The 23398-nt window shown below is 43.7% G+C and overlaps 1 protein-coding gene across 6 annotated transcripts in view; it reads right to left on the bottom strand.

Moving 5' to 3' along the window:
* Positions 1 to 22074: 22074 nt before the first annotated feature.
* The window catches only part of CUNH2orf76 (chromosome unknown C2orf76 homolog), a 57896-nt gene continuing 56572 nt past the window's right edge, over positions 22075 to 23398 (bottom strand). For all 6 annotated transcript variants that reach the window (XM_035008178.1, XM_035008179.1, XM_035008180.1 and 3 more), the window contains one exon: positions 22075 to 22291. In XM_035008178.1, the coding sequence (XP_034864069.1) occupies positions 22215 to 22291 (77 nt within the window). In that variant the 3' untranslated portion in view covers positions 22075 to 22214. The remainder of the gene's footprint in view (positions 22292 to 23398) is intronic.

A 23398-nucleotide genomic window follows, 5' to 3' on the forward strand; every position in this document is an offset into this window, starting at 1 on the left:
TGCTCTCTCTCTCTCGCTCTCTCTGTCAAATAAATAAATAATATCATATATATATATATATATATATATATATATATGCATGCATATATATATATATATGCATGCATACACACACATACAGGCACGCACCCAGGTTATTCCGAGTTTATGTCCTCCCCCGGTTGCTGAGTTAGGATCTCCTTTCAGTTACCTATTAACAGTGACGATGGATGGTGGCCAGGCTTTGTTACACTTTAGGAAAGTACTGTTTAGTTTTAAATGTCCTTACTTGGTAGAATAGAGAGCTGGTGAACCCAAATCAATCCCTAAGATTTAAACTATTTATTATTTAAATCTCAGAGTCTCAGAATTGTTGTCTGGAGTCGTATTTGAACCCCACACTTTCTTTTTTCAAAAGAGAACACAGGGAAAGTGGGCTCACCCCTTAATCACAAGTAACGGGCAGTGTCATGTGCTGGAAGAGAACTGGCCTGGGTTCAGGAGCCGCCTGGGCTGACCTCCCAGCACAGAGTGGACAAGGTCAGCAGCTTCTCCTGGGCTTAGCTCCTGCATCCAGCAGTGGGGATGAAAGCCACCTCCCAGGCTGTTGCCACAATTAAAGGGGATACTACATGGATGGTAGAGGAGAATGCATGTAAGGAGAGCGCTGGTTGGCTCGATTCCTGGCACCCAAGAGCACCAGTGTGTGGACTTCCGCGCGAGTGTATACACACGCATCGTGTACGCATGCACATACTATTACCCATACAGCCGGTCCTGCAAGATGACTCCATTACAGAACCAGCCTGCAAGAAGTTGTATCAGAAGCTCCAGGGATCCTTTGGGTGGAGTGTGCTGTGTCTGAGGTCAGGTGCTTAATTGGCTAGGCACTTCCTGATTCTGTCAGCCAGGGTAGCCAGCAATTTGCCCTCATTTTAGTTCCCTTCACCATTTCTGCCATCCCAGAGAGTGCAGGAGCCTTATTGTCTTTATAGCAACGTTTCCTTCAAGTCGACTCACTTTTTTCCTTGAATACATTAATTTTTAACATGCTCCTGTGGAGAAGCAGCATAGCACAGAGGTTAAGAACACAAGAGTCTAGAGCCAAACTGGGAGGGTTACTACGCTGCCTCCCCCACTTCTGAACCTGATTTAACCCCCTCGTGCCTCAGTTTCCCCATCTATAAGATGAGGGCAATTATAGTTCTTATTGCAGAGGTTTATAATTAGGTTATGAGAATCAGCGCTCTTTCTAAACATTTAAAACGAGCCTTCCACAGCGTAAGTGCTATATAAGTTGGCTAAAGGAGACCTCTAACATCAGTGGGAAACCAGGATCACTTGCTTCTTAAATAAAACATTAAAGATAAAAACAAAATGGTGCTGTTAAATTCTAGCTAAATAGTTGCCTGCTAAGATACTTTAGCAGAGTAGGTCTGGTCTCATCTTAAAAAATGTAAAGCAGAGAGGAAGGCAAGAGGTGAAGGAAATCAAGACTTGCCAAGGGTAACCCGAGGCCGCCTCCTCCACCCAACCAGAAGACCTGGAGAAGCAAAACAAGACTAACTTTCTCGCTGTGCTACCCCCCTGAAATCATCCCCTGGTGCACTAGGAGGAGGCCTGAGTGAATATACACGCTGGAAAGTTCTGGAAGGGCCAGAGGTAAAAAGTTGGGAAAGGGAGAGGTGTCCCGAGTAACACATATAAATGAAAATGAAAGCAGGCACCCCCGTGTCGATCCATTGATCACAAACATCCCCAAGTTGAGGCAAAATACCTTACACTACCAGGCTGGCTCCGATGCAGAGAATCTGTTTTCACTTTGAAGTGTTGCTGTACCCGGCGCTGCGCGTGGGACTGTCACTCACCTATCCTCCGGCTGTCCTTCAGCTGGGGGTGACTCCACACTTCCCAGTAGGTGATTACAGGTGACAGCTCCCAGCCAGCCTGCCTCCTGTTCTCTTCCGTGGGCAGGGCTGGTTCAGTTGCCATGTATACTTTCTTTTAACCACCAGTGTCACCTGAGAGGGTGGCTCAAGGGGAGGGCAGCAGGTGTGGGGTCCTAGCACCTCGGGACCTCCTGTTCTGTGTGGCGCATGTCCCCAGCACCTGTCAAGCTCAGTCTCTGTGGGCCCTGATGGACGGGGTGAGCACCCTGGGGCAGCCACCAACCCCCATAAGAGGATGAGGGGGATGTTTAGAAAGCAGAGCTCCATCCCTGGAGGGAAGGTGCCACAGAGCCATCAATACAGGGTTCTGCATAATCAGTTCAACACCAGAACAATGGAAATGGGAAGGGAAGATTAAAAAATAATCCAAATTTCATAGCCCTGAGGGGTGTGATGGAATGGTAAATAGGGTGAAAGCGTTAAGCCCAGAATCACAAAACACTCTCATCTGAGTCTTTTAAAACCTCAAGGCTAAGGTAGGAAACCACATTCTTGCCCTTGGGAGAATTATCTTAAGTCCCTCTGAAAGAGTGCCCACTTTTGAGGTTCCCTCTCTGTGGAGACACTGCGGAGCCTGGCCACTTTAGCTGAGTGTCAGGATAATTCACTGGGCCGCTCACAGTGGATCGAGAAGTTACGGCCCCTCTCCCAACCCGGGAAATTTGTCCACAGGACCCTTGGCAGGAGGCCCAGGGTCCCTGAAAGATGCTGGCAACCATCTCTCTCCAGGCTTCAGGTGGGGTGCCCATGGTGGCACCAAGGGGCAGCATGGGCTTGTGGGGGTCCGGCATGCACAGGGGTTTCACGCCCAGCATCCTCCCAGCCCTCCCGTGCTCTGCTCTATGTAATGTGCTTGCCCAGCCCCCCTGCCTGGGTGTAAGCCCCGGGTTTGCTTTGGTTCTTTCTCCTCTCTCTGCCCCTACATGCCTCCCTCCTCTTCCTCTTGCTCCCCTGTCTCTTCTCCATGCCCTGTTTTTTAAGATTTTATTTATTTGAGAGAGAAAGAGAGCACAAGCCGTGGGGGGGGGGGCAGTAAGGGGAGAAGCAGAGAGAGAGGGAGGAGCAGACCCCCCACTGAGCAGGGAGCGCACACAGGGCTTGATCCCAGGGCCCCAGGATCAAGACCTGAGCCGAAGGCAGACGCTTAAACAAATGAACCACTCAGGCACCCCCATGCCTCATTTCTATTTTAGTGTTTAAAGACTGAGATTGGAGGGTTTTCCCATTTCTAGGTTTTAGATGCCAAATCCAAAAATCAGAAATTGGGCTTTGACAATGGGACTGAATCTTGGAAACTGAGGCTTCCCAGAAAGTCCAGAATACGAGCTCCATGCGACTGCACAATGAAATACCCACAGACATTCAAGAGCACGGCTGAGACATTCAAAGTTGGCTACCTGGTAGAATCCAGCTTTGTTCACCCTGCTCACCATGATATGAAAACGGTTTCAGACATTGTGCTGACTCCTCTTTTGTGCCACATGCTTTTCTCCCTCCAAACACTGGCATTCCTAGAAGCTTCCCATGATTAACCAGCACCCAACATCAGCCTCCGCATGCCCTCTCAATCATCATGACCAGGAGAGTGCATCTCGCTAATATCTTATTGGCCTTTCCAGAACTTTCCAGAGTATGTATAGCCCACTCCTAGGGCTGTACTAGGGATGATTTCAGGTGGTAGCTAAGAAGTGTGCATATCCAGCCAATGACAAGAGCTACCTACCCATCACTGAGCCATGCTGTGAACAGGCACCTGCTAAGCACCTGACAGACATCCTGATATTGAATCCTGATGACAGCCCTTGCAGTAGGCACTGCTGGCCTAACTTTACAGATGAGTAAAATGGAGCTCAAAGTAAACTGCCCAGAGTCCTACAGACCCCGGAAGCTGTGATCTTAACCACTGTCTCACTGTGCCCATAGAATTCCCAAAGAGATTTCAATGAGTCACTGGGTTTGTGTGATACTGATTTAGGTATATTGTCAAATTACCTCCACACTGAAAATACTATTCTAGGTTTCCTCATGCTGTTACTACACAGAAGTACTGAGGTATATAAGCTTGTGTTCATTTCGTATACTATGCATCTTTTTTTTTTTTTTTGGCAATCTAACAGCTAAGATATTTCTCATGTTTAAAAACTTAAATACATGCACACATATAAGAAATAAATATACAGGTACGCTTGGGTGGCTCAGTTAAGCGTTGGACTCTTGATTTCGGCTCAGGTCATGATCTCAGGGTCGTAAGATCAAACCCCAAGTCGAGTCAGCCTCCGTGCTCAGCAGGCAGTTTGCTTGAGGATTCAGCGTCCCTCTTCCTCTGCCCTCCCCGTCGCTCATGCGTGTGTGCACACATGCGTACTTTCTCTCTCTCTCAATAAATAGATCTTAAAAAGATATATATTATATAAAAATAATATACATATATGTATATACACACATACACCATAGGTATTCGCCAATAGAATCTTATGGCTGACAATCTGTGAAGGATTTAACCCAAAATTTCATGTGAATGAATTTAGATTTGAGTATCTGTAGGTAGCATAATGTGAAAACCTCTAAAATTTCGAGCCTATGCTCTGTGATATTCGCTGTAGAGATCTGAGGCAAATTAGTGTGTCTGAGCTTCGGTCTTCTCATCTCTAAGGAAGGGACGCAATATCCATGTCCCAGGGTTGTGCATAAGATTAGATAAAGGCATTCATACACAAAAAGCCCACCACAGTCCTCACAACACATCAGTATCTTGTCATTTCCTTCTCAGGTTCCTTAAATAAGGGACACACATTTGTTTGCATATTCTTACTAAATTCTTAAAAATCAATAATTTAGTCAAATCCAATTCATATATAGACACCGATATATAATAAAATTATCCACTGTGCATAAAATCATGTGAAAAGAATGACACAGTAACTATCAACTGACATTTTATTTAACATGATCGAGTGCCACCGTCTTAGTACAAAGTGACCTTAACCGCTTCGAAATTCCTTCCTTATTTTTCCTGCAACAAATCATATGGTGAAGGAAGACCTTCATCAGGGTCATGTAATTCAGAAGGGCTTCTCTGGGGATATGTGCAGGCATCTTTGGGGACTTTGGAAGAAAGTCTCAGTAATTGGTTTTAATGAGGCTTCCCCCCCCCCACAGGACCTGTCCTGTCTCCCTTTTTATGTGTCAGGTCCTCAATGGTAGGGACCACATTTTACCTGTCTTTTATATCCCCCAACCTAGCCAACTCAAATCAACAAATACATTTTAAACAGATAGTGCATATCCAACACTGTGTCAGGACACGGAGAGAATATAAAAGAAGGAGAAATTGTGGTCCTAGCTGTGAGACACAGATAATCTCATTAGGCAATTTGGACATAGGCTGAGTTATCTGGCTGTTATTGCTAGTATGTGAATTCCTTAATGTAAGTTCCAGAAAGCCCAGTAGCTTTCAGAAGAATACAGATGCAATAGGGAAAGTGAACCCATTCATTTATATGTAAATAAATAAACCTGTACATTTATTAAGTCCTGATATGTGCCAAGCAGTGGAGCTACAACTGTGAATAAGACTTGATCCCCAAACTTGGAGAGAGCCCCATCTTGTGGGGAAGATCAACATATAAGAAAGCAAGGCAACAGTGTATTCTAATGGCTATAAAAAACTGGCCAGGACATGGTGAGGACCCAAAGAAGAGCATAATCGAGTCTACTAGCTGTGAAGTAGTGGGAGAGGTGGGTAAGAAAAGATCTTAGAGACTGGTGGTCCTTGACTGTCTCCCAAGATGAATGATAGTCTGGTGGAGAGAACAGTGTGAGAAACCTGAAGTAGACAGAAGCCTGGTGTGTCCAGAAAGAACACATGGTAGGGACAGAAGACGGTTATGGGAGAGAGGAGGGGGTTGCCAAATCACCAGCAAAAGGCTGGAGATGTGTCTTGAGATTAAGCCAGGAAGTCCCCAACGCCATACTAGAGTCTGCACTTTATCCTGAAAGAAATGGGGACGACCAGGTGGTTGTAAACAAGGGAGGGCCACAGTCAGACTTGCATTTTTAAAGGAGCACTCTGGCAGCAAGCATGACAGACGGACCCGATGGATGAGAGTCTGTAGGTAAGGACACCAGACAGGAGAGTGTCTCGATGGTCAAGATGAGAAATGATGAGGGCCCAAACTAGGGCAGGAGCAGTGGAAAGAGAAGGAAGGGTGTTCCTGTGCAGTGTTAATTCTAGGAATTCTGAGCTGACTCATCCTGAGGAGTCATGAGAAAGTACTGAGAAGCAAAGAAGGTATCACTCATGGTAGATACAGTTAGGAATTTTTTTCTAGCACATCCAGTGAGTATAAGGAGCCTCCCCCTTTTACCCCTAGAGTCCCTCCTGCCTTCCTTACAAAGATAGTGTATAGTTGGTTGTGAGCAGGCTCTAAATGCCCCCTCCATCATTTACTAGCAGAGTAAATGAGTGAGAAAACACATAAAGTGGTGAGGCCCCACACAGACTACACACTCACTAAATACTAGCTGTTACTGCACTACTGAATGAGGTCTCCCTTCCCATGGCTTGGCTTGTCCTGCAGAGGTTGCTGAACTTGTTTGTAGGAAAGATACTCAGACATGGTCTTTTTAAATATGGCTCCTGTCAGTCACAGGAGGTCTACATGAAGGGAGCAACCACCAACCGGAAGCCAAGCAACTAGCACACCCAGTTCTTTTTTTTTTTTTTTAAAGATTTTATTTATTTATTTGAGAGAGAGAATGAGAGACAGAGAGCACGAGAGGGGAGAGGGTCAGAGGGAGAAGCAGACCCCCCGCTGAGCAGGGAGCCCGATGTGGGACTTGATCCTGGGACTCCAGGATCATGACCTGAGCCGAAGGCAGTCGCTCAACCGAGCCACCCAGGCGCCCAGCACACCCAGTTCTTAACCCAGCAATACTACAGGCTCCCTCTGTGCACATGGCAGCCCCCCAAGACCCACCCCTCACTGCCACCCCTGCCATGAGGGCCCTGTGCCCATGAGTGCACACACTTCAGAAGGTACTAGAAGGATGGCTAGTCAAATGTTTTTTGATAGAGGTCAGATACACATTTGAAAACAGGGAAATCTCATTTTTTGTTCAGAAGAAGAAAGAAGAGTATGACCTTGAAGATCTGTAAAGGGGGCATGATGTGGGTTCAAAGACATTAAGGATCTTTTTTGATTACCAAGGTTTTTTTGTTGTTGTTTTTTGTTTTTAAAGATTTTATTTATTTATTTGACAGAGAGAGACAGCCAGAGAGAGAACACAAGCAGGACAAGTGGGAGAGAGAGAAGCAGGCTTCCCACTGAGCAGGGAGCCCGATGTGGGGCTCGATCCCAGGACCCTGGGATCATGACCTGAGCTGAAGGCAGACACTTAACGACTGAGCCACCCAGGCGCCCCTTGATTACTGAGTTTTTAACTAAATATGAGATATGAAGTTCTGTTGGTTATGGAGAAAACAGATTTCCCCAAAAGCCTATCTAGGAGAGAATAAATCTCTCTTCACTCCTGAAAAACGAGGTTAGAGTTGGCCAAATTTTGTGCTTTTTAAAAAAATAAAATGGCATTGTTCTCTCTTCAATTCCAATTTCTTGTAATAGAGCTATTCTTCAGTGAGTTAAGTTGGGAGAGTAATTTAGACTGTACATATTTCCCTCAAACATCCAAAAATGAGGCCCCAAAGCTAATCTATGGTGACAGAAATCAGAATAGTGGCTGCTGGTGGCAGAGAGGCAGGGAGGAGACTGGGAAGGGGAGAAGGAAATGTCTGAGGTCATGGACATGCTCTGTAAAGACACAGATTGGGCTGTAGGTTACACATTTGTCACAACTCTTAAACTATACACTTAAGATCTTTGCATATTAATGCATGTAAATTATACTCCAATTTTTTTTTTTTTTTTTAAAGATTTTATTTATTTATTTGACAGAGAGATAGCGAGACCGGGAACACAAGCAGGGGGAGTGGGAGAGGGAGAAGCAGGCTTCCCATGGAGCAGGGAGCCCGATGCGGGGCTCGATCCCAGGACCCTGGATCATGACCTGAGCCGAAGGCAGACGCTTAACGACTGAGCCACCCAGGCGCCCCAATACTCCAATTTTTTTAAAGGAAGGAAGGACGGAGTGAGATTTCTAGTTAAACATGATAGAATGACCATATTCACTATAGCACCTCTGGAAATCCTACTAAAATGGAGTAAAGGGATAACATAGGTATAATAAGCCCTTGAAGACAGAGAGACCAGAAGATAAAAGGACAACAGAGTTCATCCCATTTTGGAGATGGAAAGTGGACAGAGAAGTAGGAATTGCCAAGGTAGAGTTGAGTTGGAGGAAGCTCCAACTGGAGTGGTCACAGAAAGTGACATCCCTAAGAAGCTGGCTCACTCACCCTTCCAAATCCTGGGAGCCCCAGGCCACTCTGGAGGTTTATTCTCTGGGCTCTGGGGCCTGGAACGCCATGGAGAAACAGGTTCTACCCAGATGTAGAGTACTACTTTGGAGCTTTTTAGCACCTCAAGCTTAAATATAAGTGGACAGACATTTAGGGAATGCCTCTACCATGTAAGAAAGAACCCAAAGCAAACCACTGGGAAAAGAAACCCAGAGGAAACAGAGACAATATGGGCAGCAGACTAAAACATTTAGATAAAATGTCAATTAATAATATCTTTAGAGAGAAAAGAGAAGATATTACACCCATAAAAGAAGGAAAAGACACTATAGAAAAGAAATAGAGAATTAGAAAAAAAACTGAAAATGATAGCAGAAATATTTTAAAATAGAAAAAAATAGGAAGATAAAACTTAGTACACTTGCCAAGAAGGGAAACCAAAAACCAAAAGTTAAAGGCCCAGAGGAACAATTCCAGGAGTCCAATATTTGGCTAATAGAAATGCCAGAGAGAACAAAGGAAACAGAGAAGAAAGAAATCAACAGAGAACCTACACAAGAAAACTTCCCCAAACTGAAAGACATGAGTTTCTAAATTAAAAGTATCCACACCAAATTTAAAACACACCCTTCACCAAAGAGGGAGGAGTTAGGTCAGGAAACTGTGGTAGAAGTCTTTTAGTATGATTGATGTTTTTTTTAAATTGGTAAAAAGTTACACATTTTTTAATTCTCAAAAAAGAAGAGAAGGTTCTTTTGATAATTTGGAAGTAGAATTTCATTCTGTTCTCCATTTTTATCAAATTATCCTTTTGGTTGGCAATAGAAACCAAGAGGCTACATTGTCCTTCCTTAAATATTAAGTTGGGCCAACTCCCGTATGTTGTATATGAATTTGTGATTATAAATATTTGTGAAAGAAATTTCCTATTTTTTTTTTTTAGTTTTTATTTAAATTTCCATTAGTTAACATACAGTGTACTATTAGTTTCACATATACATCCTCTTTCTTTTCTTAAGTCGGATTCCAGGTCCCCATCTGGCTTGAAATTCAATCTCACTCACTCACATTATTGAGCTTCCTTATCCTCTACCTCTAGGCTATGTAAAAGTCCTGGGGCAAAGTATTCCGAGGAGACTCTTTCAGTCTTCGGTACACACTGGCTTTCCCAGAGGTTCCTGCTGTCTCTATCCATGTGATCCTGTGAAGCTGAGCAACCTGTTGGCTCCTGTGAGGAGTGGAGGTCCAGAGTCTTGGGTAGAGTGGGAGGGCTTGCCCCCTCTAGGTACCTATTTCCTCCCCAGAACACAGACCCCTGCCAGGGGTAGAACCTGCCTTGTGGAATCATTCCAGCCCTCCAGTCCGCTCCTCCTTCCCCTCCACCTCAAGCCTCATAGCAAAACCTGCCTGACCAGCGTAAGGCTCCAGGAAAGACTGAAAGAATCTGTCTTCAAGCTGCTTCTGCTTTCAGTCTTCAAGCACCCCTGGGTTAAAACACCAAAGAGCCCTGACTACCTTGGAATGAGAGGAGAAAAGAATACAGAGAATTGCATACAAATTCCCATCTCAATAAATTACTCTGTCCCCTTGGTCTGGAGATCTGAGGAAGGCCAGTCAGCAGAACCTCTGCACACAGGTCTCAACATGTTTCCATCACATATAGGAGACCTAAGACCATACACAGAATGCTCTCGAGGTCAGGAAAGCCCCATTCTGCCCAGGCCTGTAACAGTTTGCAAAAGGGAGAACTGGGGAGGAGTTGGGGACCTCCCACCTGATACAGGCCTTCCTAGGATGGTCCTCTCTCCTTTCCAGCTCCTGTGTTTCATCCCAAGTGTGACCAAGTCTCTCCCCAGCATCTTAAAGAGCTCAGTGACACTGACAGGACTGGGGACCGAAATTCAACCCCAACAGAGTCACCAGCTATACAGAGATCCTGCCATCTCAGGCCCTGCTCCTGGGCTAATCCAGCCCTCTGCCCTAGAATTTGCTTCCGTCGGCCAGACTTGAGCTGAATCATGAAGAAAGCCCGCAGAGGCAATTCTGCACTCTGGTAGGTTGGTTTGGTTTTTATTTTTTATTCTATTTATGACCTGAAAGCTGTATTTCTTAACTTATTAAATAACCTAGAAATAAACACAAGGCTTTTTGTAAACTATCGAAGAGTTAATGGGATGTTGCATGTGAGCACTTCCAGCTTTCAGAAGGGAAGAGACAGCACCTCATGCTACCATGTCCCTGAGGTGGGAGTCACTCTGCTTCCAAAGCTCTGGGCTCTGCCGTCAACTCACCTTTTCCCATGCAGAAGGATCGCTTCCAGGCCCTTCCACCGAGCGGAGTGTCTTGTCTAATATCACTGGTTTGGAAAGGGATTTGTTTACGCATCTAAGCTCAGCTAAACAAAGGAAGTTGCACATAATGCAGTATCCTTGGAAGCTTTAAGAAAGGACCTATTAACACTTGCTTGTCACTTTTCAATCTTTAACTTTAAAAAATAATGCTCGACAAATAAGCAGGGGCATTTTGCAAAGCATAAATGCATCATGGTATTCTTTTTAGGAATAAGTAAGATTATTGAGGTCTGATTAAAGGTAGGTATTGGCTTTGAAATAATTAGGCACTGACTTTTGAAATAAATCTGAATTTTAGGCAGTAGCAGCCATATGATCACTTTTAAACAAAAGTACAAAACTCCATACCATTTACAGGCTGAAGGCTTTGACTTTCAGCTAAAGGAGTCGGCTAAAGGCTGATTTGACAGGTGGACAAACATACCCACTAAGCACAGTCACTGACAAATGCCCAGCCCTCTTGCCCTTGAGACTTTGAGGTCTAGGCAGGCTCTGCTGACACCTGGTGGCAGACAGCAGGCAGATGGGCCTGAGTCCAAAGCAGATTTCCCTCTACCTGACCTGCCACCTGGATGTCGAGTCTGTGTAATGAATGCTGGCTAAAACAGCAGGAAAGGTGTTATATTGGAGGAAGAGCTACAAGCTCTAAAGAGTAATGGCCAGGCATGAGCACCACTGAAGATGCCCGGGCAGATGTGAGGATATCTATACTGCAAAGCCTGCCTTTGCAAGATCGTTCTTCCCAAAGACTGTACGTGTTTGAACAACCTCTGATCCATCTCTATATCCAATCATTCTACCACCCTTATCCCACTCCTGTTACGCAAGTTATGCCCAGAAAATAGGGATGGCCTTACTCTTACGAAAAGGAAATTTGAATTATTCTGCTTTTGTTAATGAACTCGGCCCTAATTGGGAAAAATTCTAACCGGGAGAAAGAGGACGTGTACAGGAAACATTTGACAGGTAACGCGCTAAGGGCACCCAAGGCAAGGGAATGGGGAGGGAAGATTTCTTGGAAAATGAGAGTCCTTCCCTGGGTCGCAGGAGCAGTGCTGGGCAGTGTTGTGAGAGCTGACAGGTGCAGATGGATGGGAAAGAGCTGACAAGCAGTGGGAAACACCCGACTTGTAGGAAAAGGCCTGGCTTTGCTCCCCAGTGTTTGATGTGCTTTCCCTGTGTCTCATTCTGTGCCTAAACCTTCCCTCTGTGCAACAGGAGTCATCTGCTTTGTGCAAAAGCAACATGACAGTTCTCCCCAAAACAGAGTACGTGTGTGCCAGGCACCGAGCCTGGTCATCTGACCAAAACCTCAGCGCACTTCCGTGCAGTTGGTGCCATTATCCCCCATTTAACGGGGAAAGAAACAGAGACGCGGAGAGACCGGGTGGCTGGCCCAAGGTCACACCTGCAAACTAGCGACAGTGTGTGCGTTCTTCCAACCCAGGACTGTCTGAATTCAAAACCCATCCCCTTTCCTCCTCCTCACGCTTGCCGAAACCAAACACCGAGGGAAAGAGAATTCCAATACATGCAAAAGTGCACCATTTGCCTTTTTCAATTTGTGTCATTTTAAATATCACCACAAGTTCCCTTCTAGGTCACTTTTAAAACAAGGAACTTTGCTTTAAGGCAGGTGAGGGGAAAAAAAATCCTGCTGCAATTTGTACAGTTGTAGAATCCACTGTTCAATTTTCTGCTTGGCTTTCTGGGAACAGTTCAAACAGAAACAAATGACAACCTAGGACACTTATCTTGCCTATTGTGAATAACCACCACGGCGCTTTTCCACCTGGTAAAAAGCCCTCACATGAGGCACAGGATCGCCTCCAGGCATACACAGCAATCGCACCACACAAAAGAGCTGTCCGCTCCACGAATTTGCAGGTGCGGCAGCAACCAGCTTCAGACCAATAAAAACAAACTATGGATGAGATCTTTAATCTCATTTCCTGAACTCCATTTGAAACACGTATGCACTCAGGACTGCTGACCAATTACTCCAGAGCCCAGTCTACATCCGTGCATAAATCTGGATGACCATTCTTCAAGTGCAGAAGCTTCTAGAGTTCATCCAATCTACAACGGGTATACTTTGCTGTGAAATGAGCTTCGAGAATCTGTAAGGTTTCGCCTTAAGATTCAAATACAGTCTCAAAGTCATTCATTCATTCAAGAAGGATTTATGCTGGCCTATTAAGTGCCAGAGACTGTTCTATACGCTGGAGGCATTCTAATAGCAGGAGACCAGAAAAATAATTTTTTTAGAGTTAGAGGGGCAGGGAGTGCTGCAGAAGGCAGGCATTTGCTATTTTATATAGTGTGACTAGGGAAGTCTTCCTAATGGCATTTATGCAGACGCCTGACAGAAATAGGGAAACTCACAAAAATAACTAGGAGAAAAGGCATTGCAGGCAGAGGGAAGACCAAGTGCAAAGGCCCTGGGGTGTGAATGTGTTTGGCATACACCAGAAAGGGAAATAAGGCCAAGGTGGCTATATGGAGAGAGGAGAGATGCTGGATGAAGTCACAGAGGTCGTAGAGGCTGATCACATACGACCTTGCAAGCCTCAGCAAGAGACTGGCTTTTTTCCTGAGTAAAGCATGACAATTTATGTTCTAGAACAATCACTCTGACTCCTGGGTAGAAAACGGTGGCAGGGCAGGAGTAGGAGCAGGAAGCCCTGTTAGGCTATTGCAGTAATCCCAGTGGGGGACAGTGGTGCCTCGAACCAGGTGGTAGCAGTAAAGAAAGTGAGTTGAGGCTGAATGCTGGATATACTTCAAAGGTGGAACAGACAGGGCTGGCTCATGGACTGGCTATGGGGTCTAAGACGTGAAAGAGAAAGGACTCCAAAGTTTCTGGCCTACACAAACGGATGAGAGTTCTTTCCTTTGGTGGGGAAGACTGAGTGACCAGGTTAGGGACGACAGATCTGAAGCGTGTTTTCTGACATCTTAAAGTCTGAGATATCTATTAGTTGATTAGCCACCTTAATGGAGATGGAGAGTGGCCAGTTCAATGTACGAGTGCTAGGTTCAGCAGGGAGATCTGGGCTGTGGGATAAAATGAGGAGTCCACGGCATGTCATTGTTATTTAAAGCTGTGAGATGCATGAGCTCATCAAGGGGGTTCTATGCAAACAAAGAAGCCCGAGGACAAGCCCTGGGGATTCCAATGCTGGAGGAGATGACAAAGGACCCGCAGAGGAAATGAGGATGAGTGGCCAGTGGAACATGAGGAAGCCACATAAAGAAAGTGTTTGCCCACAGGGTCATGAGATCAAGCCCCATGTCGGGCTCTGCGCTCAGCACTGAGTCTGCTTGGGATTCTCTCTCCTTCTCCCTCTGCCTCTCCCGCTCATGTTCATGCGCTCACTCTCTGTCTCTCTCAAATAAAGTAATCTTAAAAAAAAAAAAAAAAGAAAGAAAAGAAAAAGTGTTTGCAAGAAGGAAGGTGTCCATTGGTTCATGTCAAATGTTTCTGACAGGTTAATTTGAAGACGGAGAATCATATTCCCTTGGCAGCAGGGGAACCACTGGTGACCCGGACCAGAGCTGTTAGTCAACTGATGGGAACAGCAGCCCAACCGGAGAGTTGAAGAGAAAATGAGAAGAAAGTGGGAAAAGGAGGGTGTGGATAACTCTGTTAAGGGTTTGCTGTAAAGGGAAGAGGGGGCAACTGGTGTGGGAGTCAAGATGGAAGACACCACAGCACGTTCACATGCCTCTGGGAATGACCCAGAAGAGATGGGGAGGACAGCCCTGCAGTGATGCTCTGGGTGCCATGCCCAGACGGAGGACAGACTTGGAAAGGTGCACTGCTGGCTCACCACTGTCACAAGCAGGGGGACACGGGAGTGCAGCCAGAGCAGGCCATCTGCCAATGGCCTCTGTTTTCTCAGTGAAATAGGAAACAAGGGCGGCAGCCCAGAATGAGGAAGAGAGGAGGTGTCAGGGTCCACGGCCAAAGAGAACCTGGGGGACTAAGGGACCTTGAAGTGCAGAGTTGCAGGGCAAGGTCAGGAACTTCCTCGAGCCTGGCAGTCATGAACCAGAGCTTTGTCAGTCTGCATCCTTTTACCCCGCCATGTTCAGTTCTTCCTGGCACAGAGTGGGATGAAACCCCAGGGCTTGGGGGCAGTGAGGGGATGAGGAGGAGGACCAGAGAATCTCAGGTTAGAGGAGGGGCCGTGAAAAGGTGGTAGGGGCTGTAAACTCCAGGTCTGGTGAGGCTGAAGAACTGCTGGAGGGGGCACCAGACTGAAAGAGAGAGAGAGAGAGAGAGAGAGAGAGTGAAGGGCAGGAGGCATGGTATGAAGATCATGTTACAAGCTGGGGTGTGGTTGCTGGTGGTGACTATGGCTAGGGTGTGACTGCGGGAGCAGGTGGCTGAGACCGAGTCCATGATCACAACACCGCAGTCGAGCTGGTCAGTGGCCTGAGAGCCCCATGGTACTGGAAGGCTTGTCTATACTGAACTACAACAGGAGCAGTACTGGAGAGGTGACAGTGAGCCAAGAGCTAACATGGTGAAGGAATGAGGGGGAGTGGCCTGGGGGCCTGCAGGTGTCTGCAAAGGGGGTAGGGAGGTAGCAGTGCATAATTTGATGGCATAAGGAGCAAAGCTGAGGGGTACAGAGAGGAGGCAGGGCAGTGATTAGGAAATTAAATGAGTTTTTTGTTTTTTGCTAAAGAGAATTTAACACCGAAAGGACAAGAGACAGCTCTTGATCTTTCTGGCTCTCATTTCCCACCAGGTGAGAAATGGAGGGGGGAAAAGCCCTCATGATCCTCATCCTTCCCATTTGCCTTAGTCCTGTTGAAGAAATGGAAACTTCAGAGTACCCTGGTCACGGCTCTGACCCCAAGAACAGTGTCACTGGCAGGGACATCTTTCCCTGTGTATTGGACTTAACAGGAATGAGGCTAAAACCAAAAGCTTGAGTCTCTAAGGCAGCATTCCCAAAACAGCCTGCCTTCATTTATTTCAGGAGTCGTATGACATTATCTGGGACCTGAAATGGATGTGCTCCATCGTAAATCTCAGTACCCAATGAATGACATTACTTACTGAATACTTCTGTAAGTGCCAAAAGCACCCAGCAGAGCGGGGTCACTGCTCTCTAAAAACCACACGGCAGAGAGAGCCGCATGACACACATCCTGTATGTTTCCTTTAAATCGTTACACATGATGTAATCCTCTCACTGACTAATGATCGAAAAACGAATCTCCAAAGGCCATTATCTAAAGTCAACGTTAGTATTATAACCCAAAATGCACCTTTGGGGATGGGGGTGGGGGTGGGGGTGGGGAATAGTCTCAGGTCTGATTCATTGAATAAATAGATCTCCTTTGATGGAAAGAAATGGCAAAAGCTGCGCTCTCCTCTACCACCAGCCTCCTTCCCGAACTTAAGTGCTGGCCGGGCCGAGTGAAAGGTGGAGACTGGCAACAAGTTCTACACTGTGGGTCCAACGTTAGAGATGGGAGCTGCCCAGGCCTGCAGAACCCAAATCCCACTGTCTTCATAGTGGAGTTCAAAATACTGACCTCAAATCAATTAAGGAACTATTCTTACTTCAATTACCTTTGCTAATCTGATGAATCAGAAGAGTTTTGAGTAAAACGAGGGGCAACTGCCAGCAACCGATAATCGGAGCCCTGCCCCCAACACACACGCACATAATGAAGAAAAGATGACAAGACTCGGGTCCTCGGACACCGTCATACTTGGACTTCTTCTCTTCCCACTAGGGAGGTGGTTCCACCACCTTAGACGCGCCCTCCTTGCCTCCACATGCAGCGACAGTTTTCCAAAGGGGCCCAGGCAAGGCCACCTCTCAGAGTGTCCCAGGTAGGCAGGAACATCATCCCCTCTCCTGCTTGCGTCTGGAACAGGCAGAAAGACAAGGCAAATAAAACACCTTTGCTATGGAAAAAGCTCCTTGAACTCATAACTAGGCTTGGCTAGTTAGTGGGACTAGGGCCTGTAAGCTCTTGTGGCACAAGAAGAGGAAGTAAGTTCTCTTCAACTGAAAAGGGCAAAAAATCATATAGAAGGAGTGCCAACCACAAACAGTGGGGCACGGTCTCTTGGCCTGTGATTGACCCCCTTCCTACCATGTTTCTCCAAGGGCCCGACACCCCTTGTTTTCAAAGAATGGCAGAATGTGGGATTTGAAGTCAGAAGAAAGCTGCTCTCGGACTTAACCAAATTTCAGGTCTTGGGCAAGTGCCGTAATGTCCAACAACATCAAGGTTCTTGGCTCCAAAATAAAGTTGATTCTGCTGCACTGCTCATAATAAGCATCATAAGACACTTACTGAGCATGTAACTTTGTGCTAGGCCCTGTCTACTAAGTGCCCATAGGCAATCTCGCTTCATCCCCAAAACTCTGGGAGGTGGGGATTGTCTTTTCCATTTTACAGATGGGGCTGCCCCCAGTTCTTTCCAATGGGACAACTTAAATGAGATAATAGGTAACATGCAGTGTCCGGCACATAGTGAGGATTCAAAAGGAAAAAGAGACACCTCAACTGTATTTAAGGGAATAACTGTTTTAAATATCAAAGGATAGCGCTTTAGAATGCATGTTTTTAAATAATGACATATGTGCAGAAAAAGGTATGGAATATCAGGCTATGCAAAGAAGTGACCTTTGAAGAAGGGGATTTTCACTTTACCTTAGAGTTGGTTGTTTTTAGAAATCCGAGGTTACCTGTGTAACTTAAAACACACCAGAAAGATCAGAAACACTGAAAAACGTATATAGAAGAAATAACCTAGATAGAATATGCCAAAATGGTAATGGCCATTGCCTAATGGGTTTTTTTTTTCTTGCTTCTTTTAACTTCTACACAGGTATTAGTTTTTACTAATTCTTAACACAAATACATTCTCCTTATAAACATTACAGAGGCTTTTCCCACGCCACCTCCCAGTACTAGTCCCCTCCCCAGAGATAATCAATGTGATCAATTTGGTGTATATGCTTTTGTGCATATGAATAGATGTGTATATTCACATACATGTACACATATATATACATTATAGATTTTTTTTAAATAGACTCCATGCCCGGCATGGAGCCCAATGTGGTGCTTGAACTCATGACCCTGAGCTCAAAACCTTAACTGAGAGCAAGAGTCAGACGCTTAACCCATGAGCCACCCAGGCGCCCCTATAGATATTTTGTGCTTTTAAACAAATGACATCACAGTTTGAGTCTCTGCAATTCCATCCATCAGGATGTCCCAAAGATGGTCACATGTCCACAAATAAGATATACGCCCTTCATTGTTTCAGATTAAGTAGTTGAGAACATAGATACACCGTAGTTTGGCTATTCTGCTACTGACTTCAATTAGGATGTTTACAATGTTTTTCTATTGCAAATAACACTGTGGTGGATTCCCTTATAAAATGCCCCTTCTGCATGTGTGAGAGGGTTCTTTGGGTCAGAGTCTAAGAAGTGGAACCTCTGGATCAATGGAATCTGCACATTTGTTATTTTAATAGCTAGCAAACCAAATTGTTTGCCTAAGTGACTGTACACGAATTTATATTCCCACTGGCAGAGTGGGCACACATCACTGCCAATACTTATTACCAAGCCCTTTTTACTCTTTGCCAACTTGACAAATGAAAATGTATCCTATTATTTTGAATTTCCCTGAATAACAGGATGTGCATCTTTTCACGTTTATAAGCCATATAGATTTTTTTTTATGAACTACTTCTCTATAAAATGTGTTTTTCTGCTGCATGTTTGTCCTTTTCTCATAGACTTATTATAAAAGTCATTCACAAAATCTGGAAACTTATCCTTTGTCTCCTTTATAAGTGCAAGTAGTTTCTCCCCATCTTTGTCCTTCAACCTTTGATTTTTTTGAGGGGGAGCTAGTTTTTCATAGATACATCAAATTTAGCAAATTAGAGTATTTGAATTTTGTGTTTTAGGGAGAACTTCTTTATCCCATGGTCATAAATATAATCCACTTTTTTTTCTAATAAGCTCATCATCTCATTTTTCATGTCAAGTTATTTAATCCATCTGAAATTTTAGTGAATGGTAGGAAAAAGGACCCTTAATCATTTTTTTAATGCCTAGTCAGGTGTTAAATACCTTTTTCTTACAAATACCTTTATTATATAATAAGTTTCCAAATACATTATTCAGCTTAGTTTGCTATTCTATTCCTTTTTTTTTTTTCTTTTGGTCTATTTCTGTATCACTCCACAGCTGTTTTAATTCCTACACAAAGATACATTTTTACATCTGGTAGGCAATCCCCCTTCCTTCTTGCTTTTCCAAGTGATCGTGCCTCCTTTTGTACATTTACTTTTCCAAATGAATCTTTCAATCAGTTTGTCAAATTCCAGTATAAATCCTTTGGGATTTGACGGAGGTCACACTAAATTATAGATTCAGTATAAATCTATGTCTTTAGTATACCAAAGCTTCCATCTATAAACACGTGAGGTCTCTTTGTTCAGGTGTCTTATATCCTCTAGTAATATTTCTGTAGCTTTTGTGCACATGTCACTGTAGGTTTGTTATCAAGCACTCTGGAAGTCTCTCATTACTTCTCATAACATGTCAGTTGATCCTCTTGCAATCCTATTGTCTGCAAATGAATGGTTTACCGCCTCCTTTCCAGTATCGGTGCTTCTTATGACTTTTTTTTTTTACTGTATTGGCTATAATAAGGCCTGCGGAACAATCCTGGATAGTCCTGGCAACAGTGGTCATCTTGGTCCTGTATCTTCTCTAATAGACCTGCTTAAAACACTTCTCCATTAAGCAGTTTTTGTGGGTAACTTTCCTCAAGTGAAGGAAATCCTCTTCTAGTCTTAGTTTTTATTCGTGCCTGGGGTTGCAGATCATCAAATGCTTTTCTGGTATCTACTGAGATAAGCATAATTTCTTTCTCCTTTAATCTGTAGGATTTGTGAATTACTTTGATCGGTTTTCTATAGTTTTGAACCAATCTTCCACTCCTGGTGATAGCCCTTTTTAGTCATAATATAGTTTTCACACCTGTGTTTATAACTACATGTAACTGTCTAACAAGGAAAATACACACCAAAATACACACCAAAGGGTCATATATGCATATTTTTGCATTTTTGTTAAAAAAGAAAATATACAGGTAAAGATAGACTTAATTTTTCTTAGAAAAGAAAAACGTGTGTAAACTAAATGTGTGCAAAATGAGCAAATAGTGTGTGCTTTAACCTGTTCTACTCACTAAATTCCCTATTTGGGTTAATGTCGTCACCATCAGGCCACTCACTGGAGCCAGAATCCACCGAAGCCCCCACTCCTCCTTCTGCTAAACCCTCTGCACACAGCATTCACCAAGTCCCAGGATCCCACCAGTCACTCTACCCCATGCCTCTAATGGGAGGCCACAGGGCAGAATGCGCAAGGTCAGGACTTCAAGACACACCCAGCTCCAATCCCACTGCACATGATTGCCCTGCTTTGATGAACTACTTTACCTCTCTGGGCCCCAATTTTTTGATCTGTAAATAGATAGGATATTACCAAGACTGAAAAGCTGTGGTCAAAATTAAATGATAATATATGTAAAGTACCTAGCACGATGTTTGCTGTGTAATGCATGAGCAAATGTTAACACTATCTCACGAAGGTCTCCTCCCCTCTCCTTCTCCTGTGCTGTGCCCTAGGTCAGGCTCTCCAGTCTTCATCTGGTCCATGACAACTATCTTTCTGCCATCAGGACACAGCTGCCAAAGCTCCCTTTCTAAAATACAAATCTAGCCATGTGATGTTATCTGTTTAAATCTTTTCACTGGCTCCCCACTACCTACTAGATAAACATCCAACTCCTTAGCATGAGGGATAAGGCCCACCTCAACCTCCCTCCTGACCTTCTCTTCCTCCACTCTGGTCTAAGGGCTTTCCACACCAGTACATTGAAATCTGTACTTTCTACAGAAAATCACAAGCTCTCTCACCGTGCTTTGCCTTTGCATATGCCGGTCCCTTTTCCTAAAAGCCTCTCCCTTATTTTCTACTAAGCAAAAATTCCTATTCAACCTTTTAAGAACAAGCTCAACTGATACTTCTTTTAAAATAAAAATTAATCCCACATAGAATTAACTACCCCATCATCAATGCTCCCATAGCAGTTCTCACTGCCATTATATTAAGATTACTTGCTTAAATATCTTTCCCCACTCACCAAGGCAAAAACTGTGTCTTATTTAATTCTTTGTTAACTCCCCAGAAGCCTGGGTCATTGGTCCTTTTTTAATGAATGAAATTAATAAATTTTCTGTTTTAAATAAGGCTCTACCACATCTTTCAACAAAGCAAAAAAGCATATTCTGATTATGTTAACCAGACTTCAAAGCTGATTTTTTTTTTTTAAGTTAGCCTCCTACCACAACGAAACCAATTTGCCTTACTAGCTATTTTAAGGGTTCTTAGAAAAATTCTAGAGCCAACTAACCTCGTAGGAGTCCTGATTAGATATACATCCTGGCTGAGAGGCCCCTTTGAAATCACTAGTCTTCAGGCACTGAGAGTAGCCATTATCAGGAATCGAGAGTATTATATTATTTTGAAAGAATGTATCTTCCATGTCTTAGACTTGTTCTCAATGAACAATTTTCTTCCAGAAGTGCAAACATCCTGCTACCTTCTCTCTCCAAAGAAATGAGTTTGTTTCTATTATAGTCTGTTCCTGAAGTAAGGAAAAAAAAAGGGGGGGGGGGAATTCAGCCATGTTATTTGTGTGGGCTGAAATATTAAAAGAAGAAACTCTCTTACATCAGAAAACCTCCCTAAAATATACACAATTCAATTCATGCATGGCAGTGTATCATCGTGAGCAAAAAGATGGCACTGGTGGTCATCAGAGACTCATAATCTTTGCTAACTACAGACAGTAACAATGCATAGTGGCTCTAATAGAAACTGAAAAAAATATAAAATGAACAGAATGACCTTAGTCTTAACAATCTTTTTAAAGAACCCAACATGCAAGCCACCCAAATAACCCCTAATTTCAGAAAAATAAGTTATGACTAAAGAACCAATATTCCATGATGATTTTTTTTTTAAGATTTTATTTGAGAGAGAGAGCATGAACAGGGGGTGGGGGGGGCAGAGGGAGAGGGAGAAGCAGGCTCCCCGCTGAGCAAGGAGCCAGACTTGGGGCTGGATCCCAGGACCCCAGGATCATGATCTGAGCCGAAGGCAGACGCTTAACCAACTGGGCCACCCAAGCACCCCTCCATGATAATTTTTGAATAACTCTTTCTTTCACTTAAAAAAAATGTTTTTCTCATAAATATATTATTTTATAACAAGAAAGAAAGAAAAAGGGCAGACCGGCAGAGAGAGAAAACACCACAGACTTCAGCTCAAATAGCAGAGCCTGAGATTAATTTTTAAGTTTATTTGTCAATTTCCAAAACTCACTAGTGGAATAAAGAGCTTAATACAGGTATGCAAAAAGGGAGCCCCCAAGAGGTTTTCACCAGGATGAAATGGGATTAGCTTTGTAGTTCTTATAATCTTCTTCACAGAAAAATGCAATTTCAGTTTCATGAGCTGGAAAAAAAAAAAAGACAATGGAAAAAAATTTTAATGTAAAACTAGATTTTAAGCAAGCATTGAAATCCATATTACTCTGATTCAGTGTTTCAGATGCCTAAAGTGAGAAAGACGAGCTACTTGTTTGGTTTCACATTTCACCAAATCAATAAGTATCAGCTGTCACTATAAGAATTTAGAATTTAAGTAATTTAAAAGTAAAAAGAAAAATAACCAAAAAAAAATTAAAAACAAGGATGAGTACAAGACTGGTTTCCAGGAAACCATAAAATTACTCATGTTATAGTCCTCTTAACAATCCTAGAAAATAAACGTTTATTTTTTTCCAAATGTGCTGCTCAGTTACTGAAGGAGGAGGGGAAAACGCTTTTTTTTCTCTCTAAAATTAGCCTGTAGGTATAATAATTTAATACTTAGAGGATCAGAATACTTTACAGATCACTTTACATTCTCCCTCATGACCCATCAAAATATGTGTCTGAAGAAGTTAATTTTTTGCCTGCTTATGACTAATTCATGAGGCTTCAACAATATGCAAAGTGAAAGACACAAATTGGCTTCTCCCGCAATACCTTCAAACACCTCTAATTATTCACAGGGGATATGGCACAGCTAAAGGACCCACAAAGGAGCAGAGCAGTCACAATTCTTTCAACCTAGCAGGTCAAGGACTCCGTCTTCTAAAACAGTAAGTCAGCAACATTATTAATTCAGACTGGAGACAAATCTGATGGAGAGCCTTCCAATTATTAAACATGCAATTCTTTAAGGTGTGCGCCAACAAATTCCGCATTTGTTTTTTTTAAATTAAACCAGAAGTTAATACAGTCTGCTTAGCTTTTACAGAAAGAGCAAAAGGGCCTGCAAGACTCTCGACAAGAAAACAGACGAGATTATTTGTAATGAATACCGATCACTCAATTAACATATCCTCTAAAAACAGACAAGTAAAAACTCTTCAAGCCAAATAAACAGGATAACAGGGAAAGATGCCAAGGATTCCCACTGGTCTCTTAGTTTACCAAACTCATCTCATCACAGAATTTATCACAAAAGAATGAAATTAAGGAGCTTAGCATGACATTTCAGTTAAAAAAAAAAAAA

Source organism: Mirounga leonina, unplaced genomic scaffold (assembly GCF_011800145.1).
Source record: "Mirounga leonina isolate KUSES-001 unplaced genomic scaffold, KU_Mleo_1.0 Mir_151, whole genome shotgun sequence".
NCBI classification, from domain to species: domain Eukaryota; kingdom Metazoa; phylum Chordata; class Mammalia; order Carnivora; family Phocidae; genus Mirounga; species Mirounga leonina.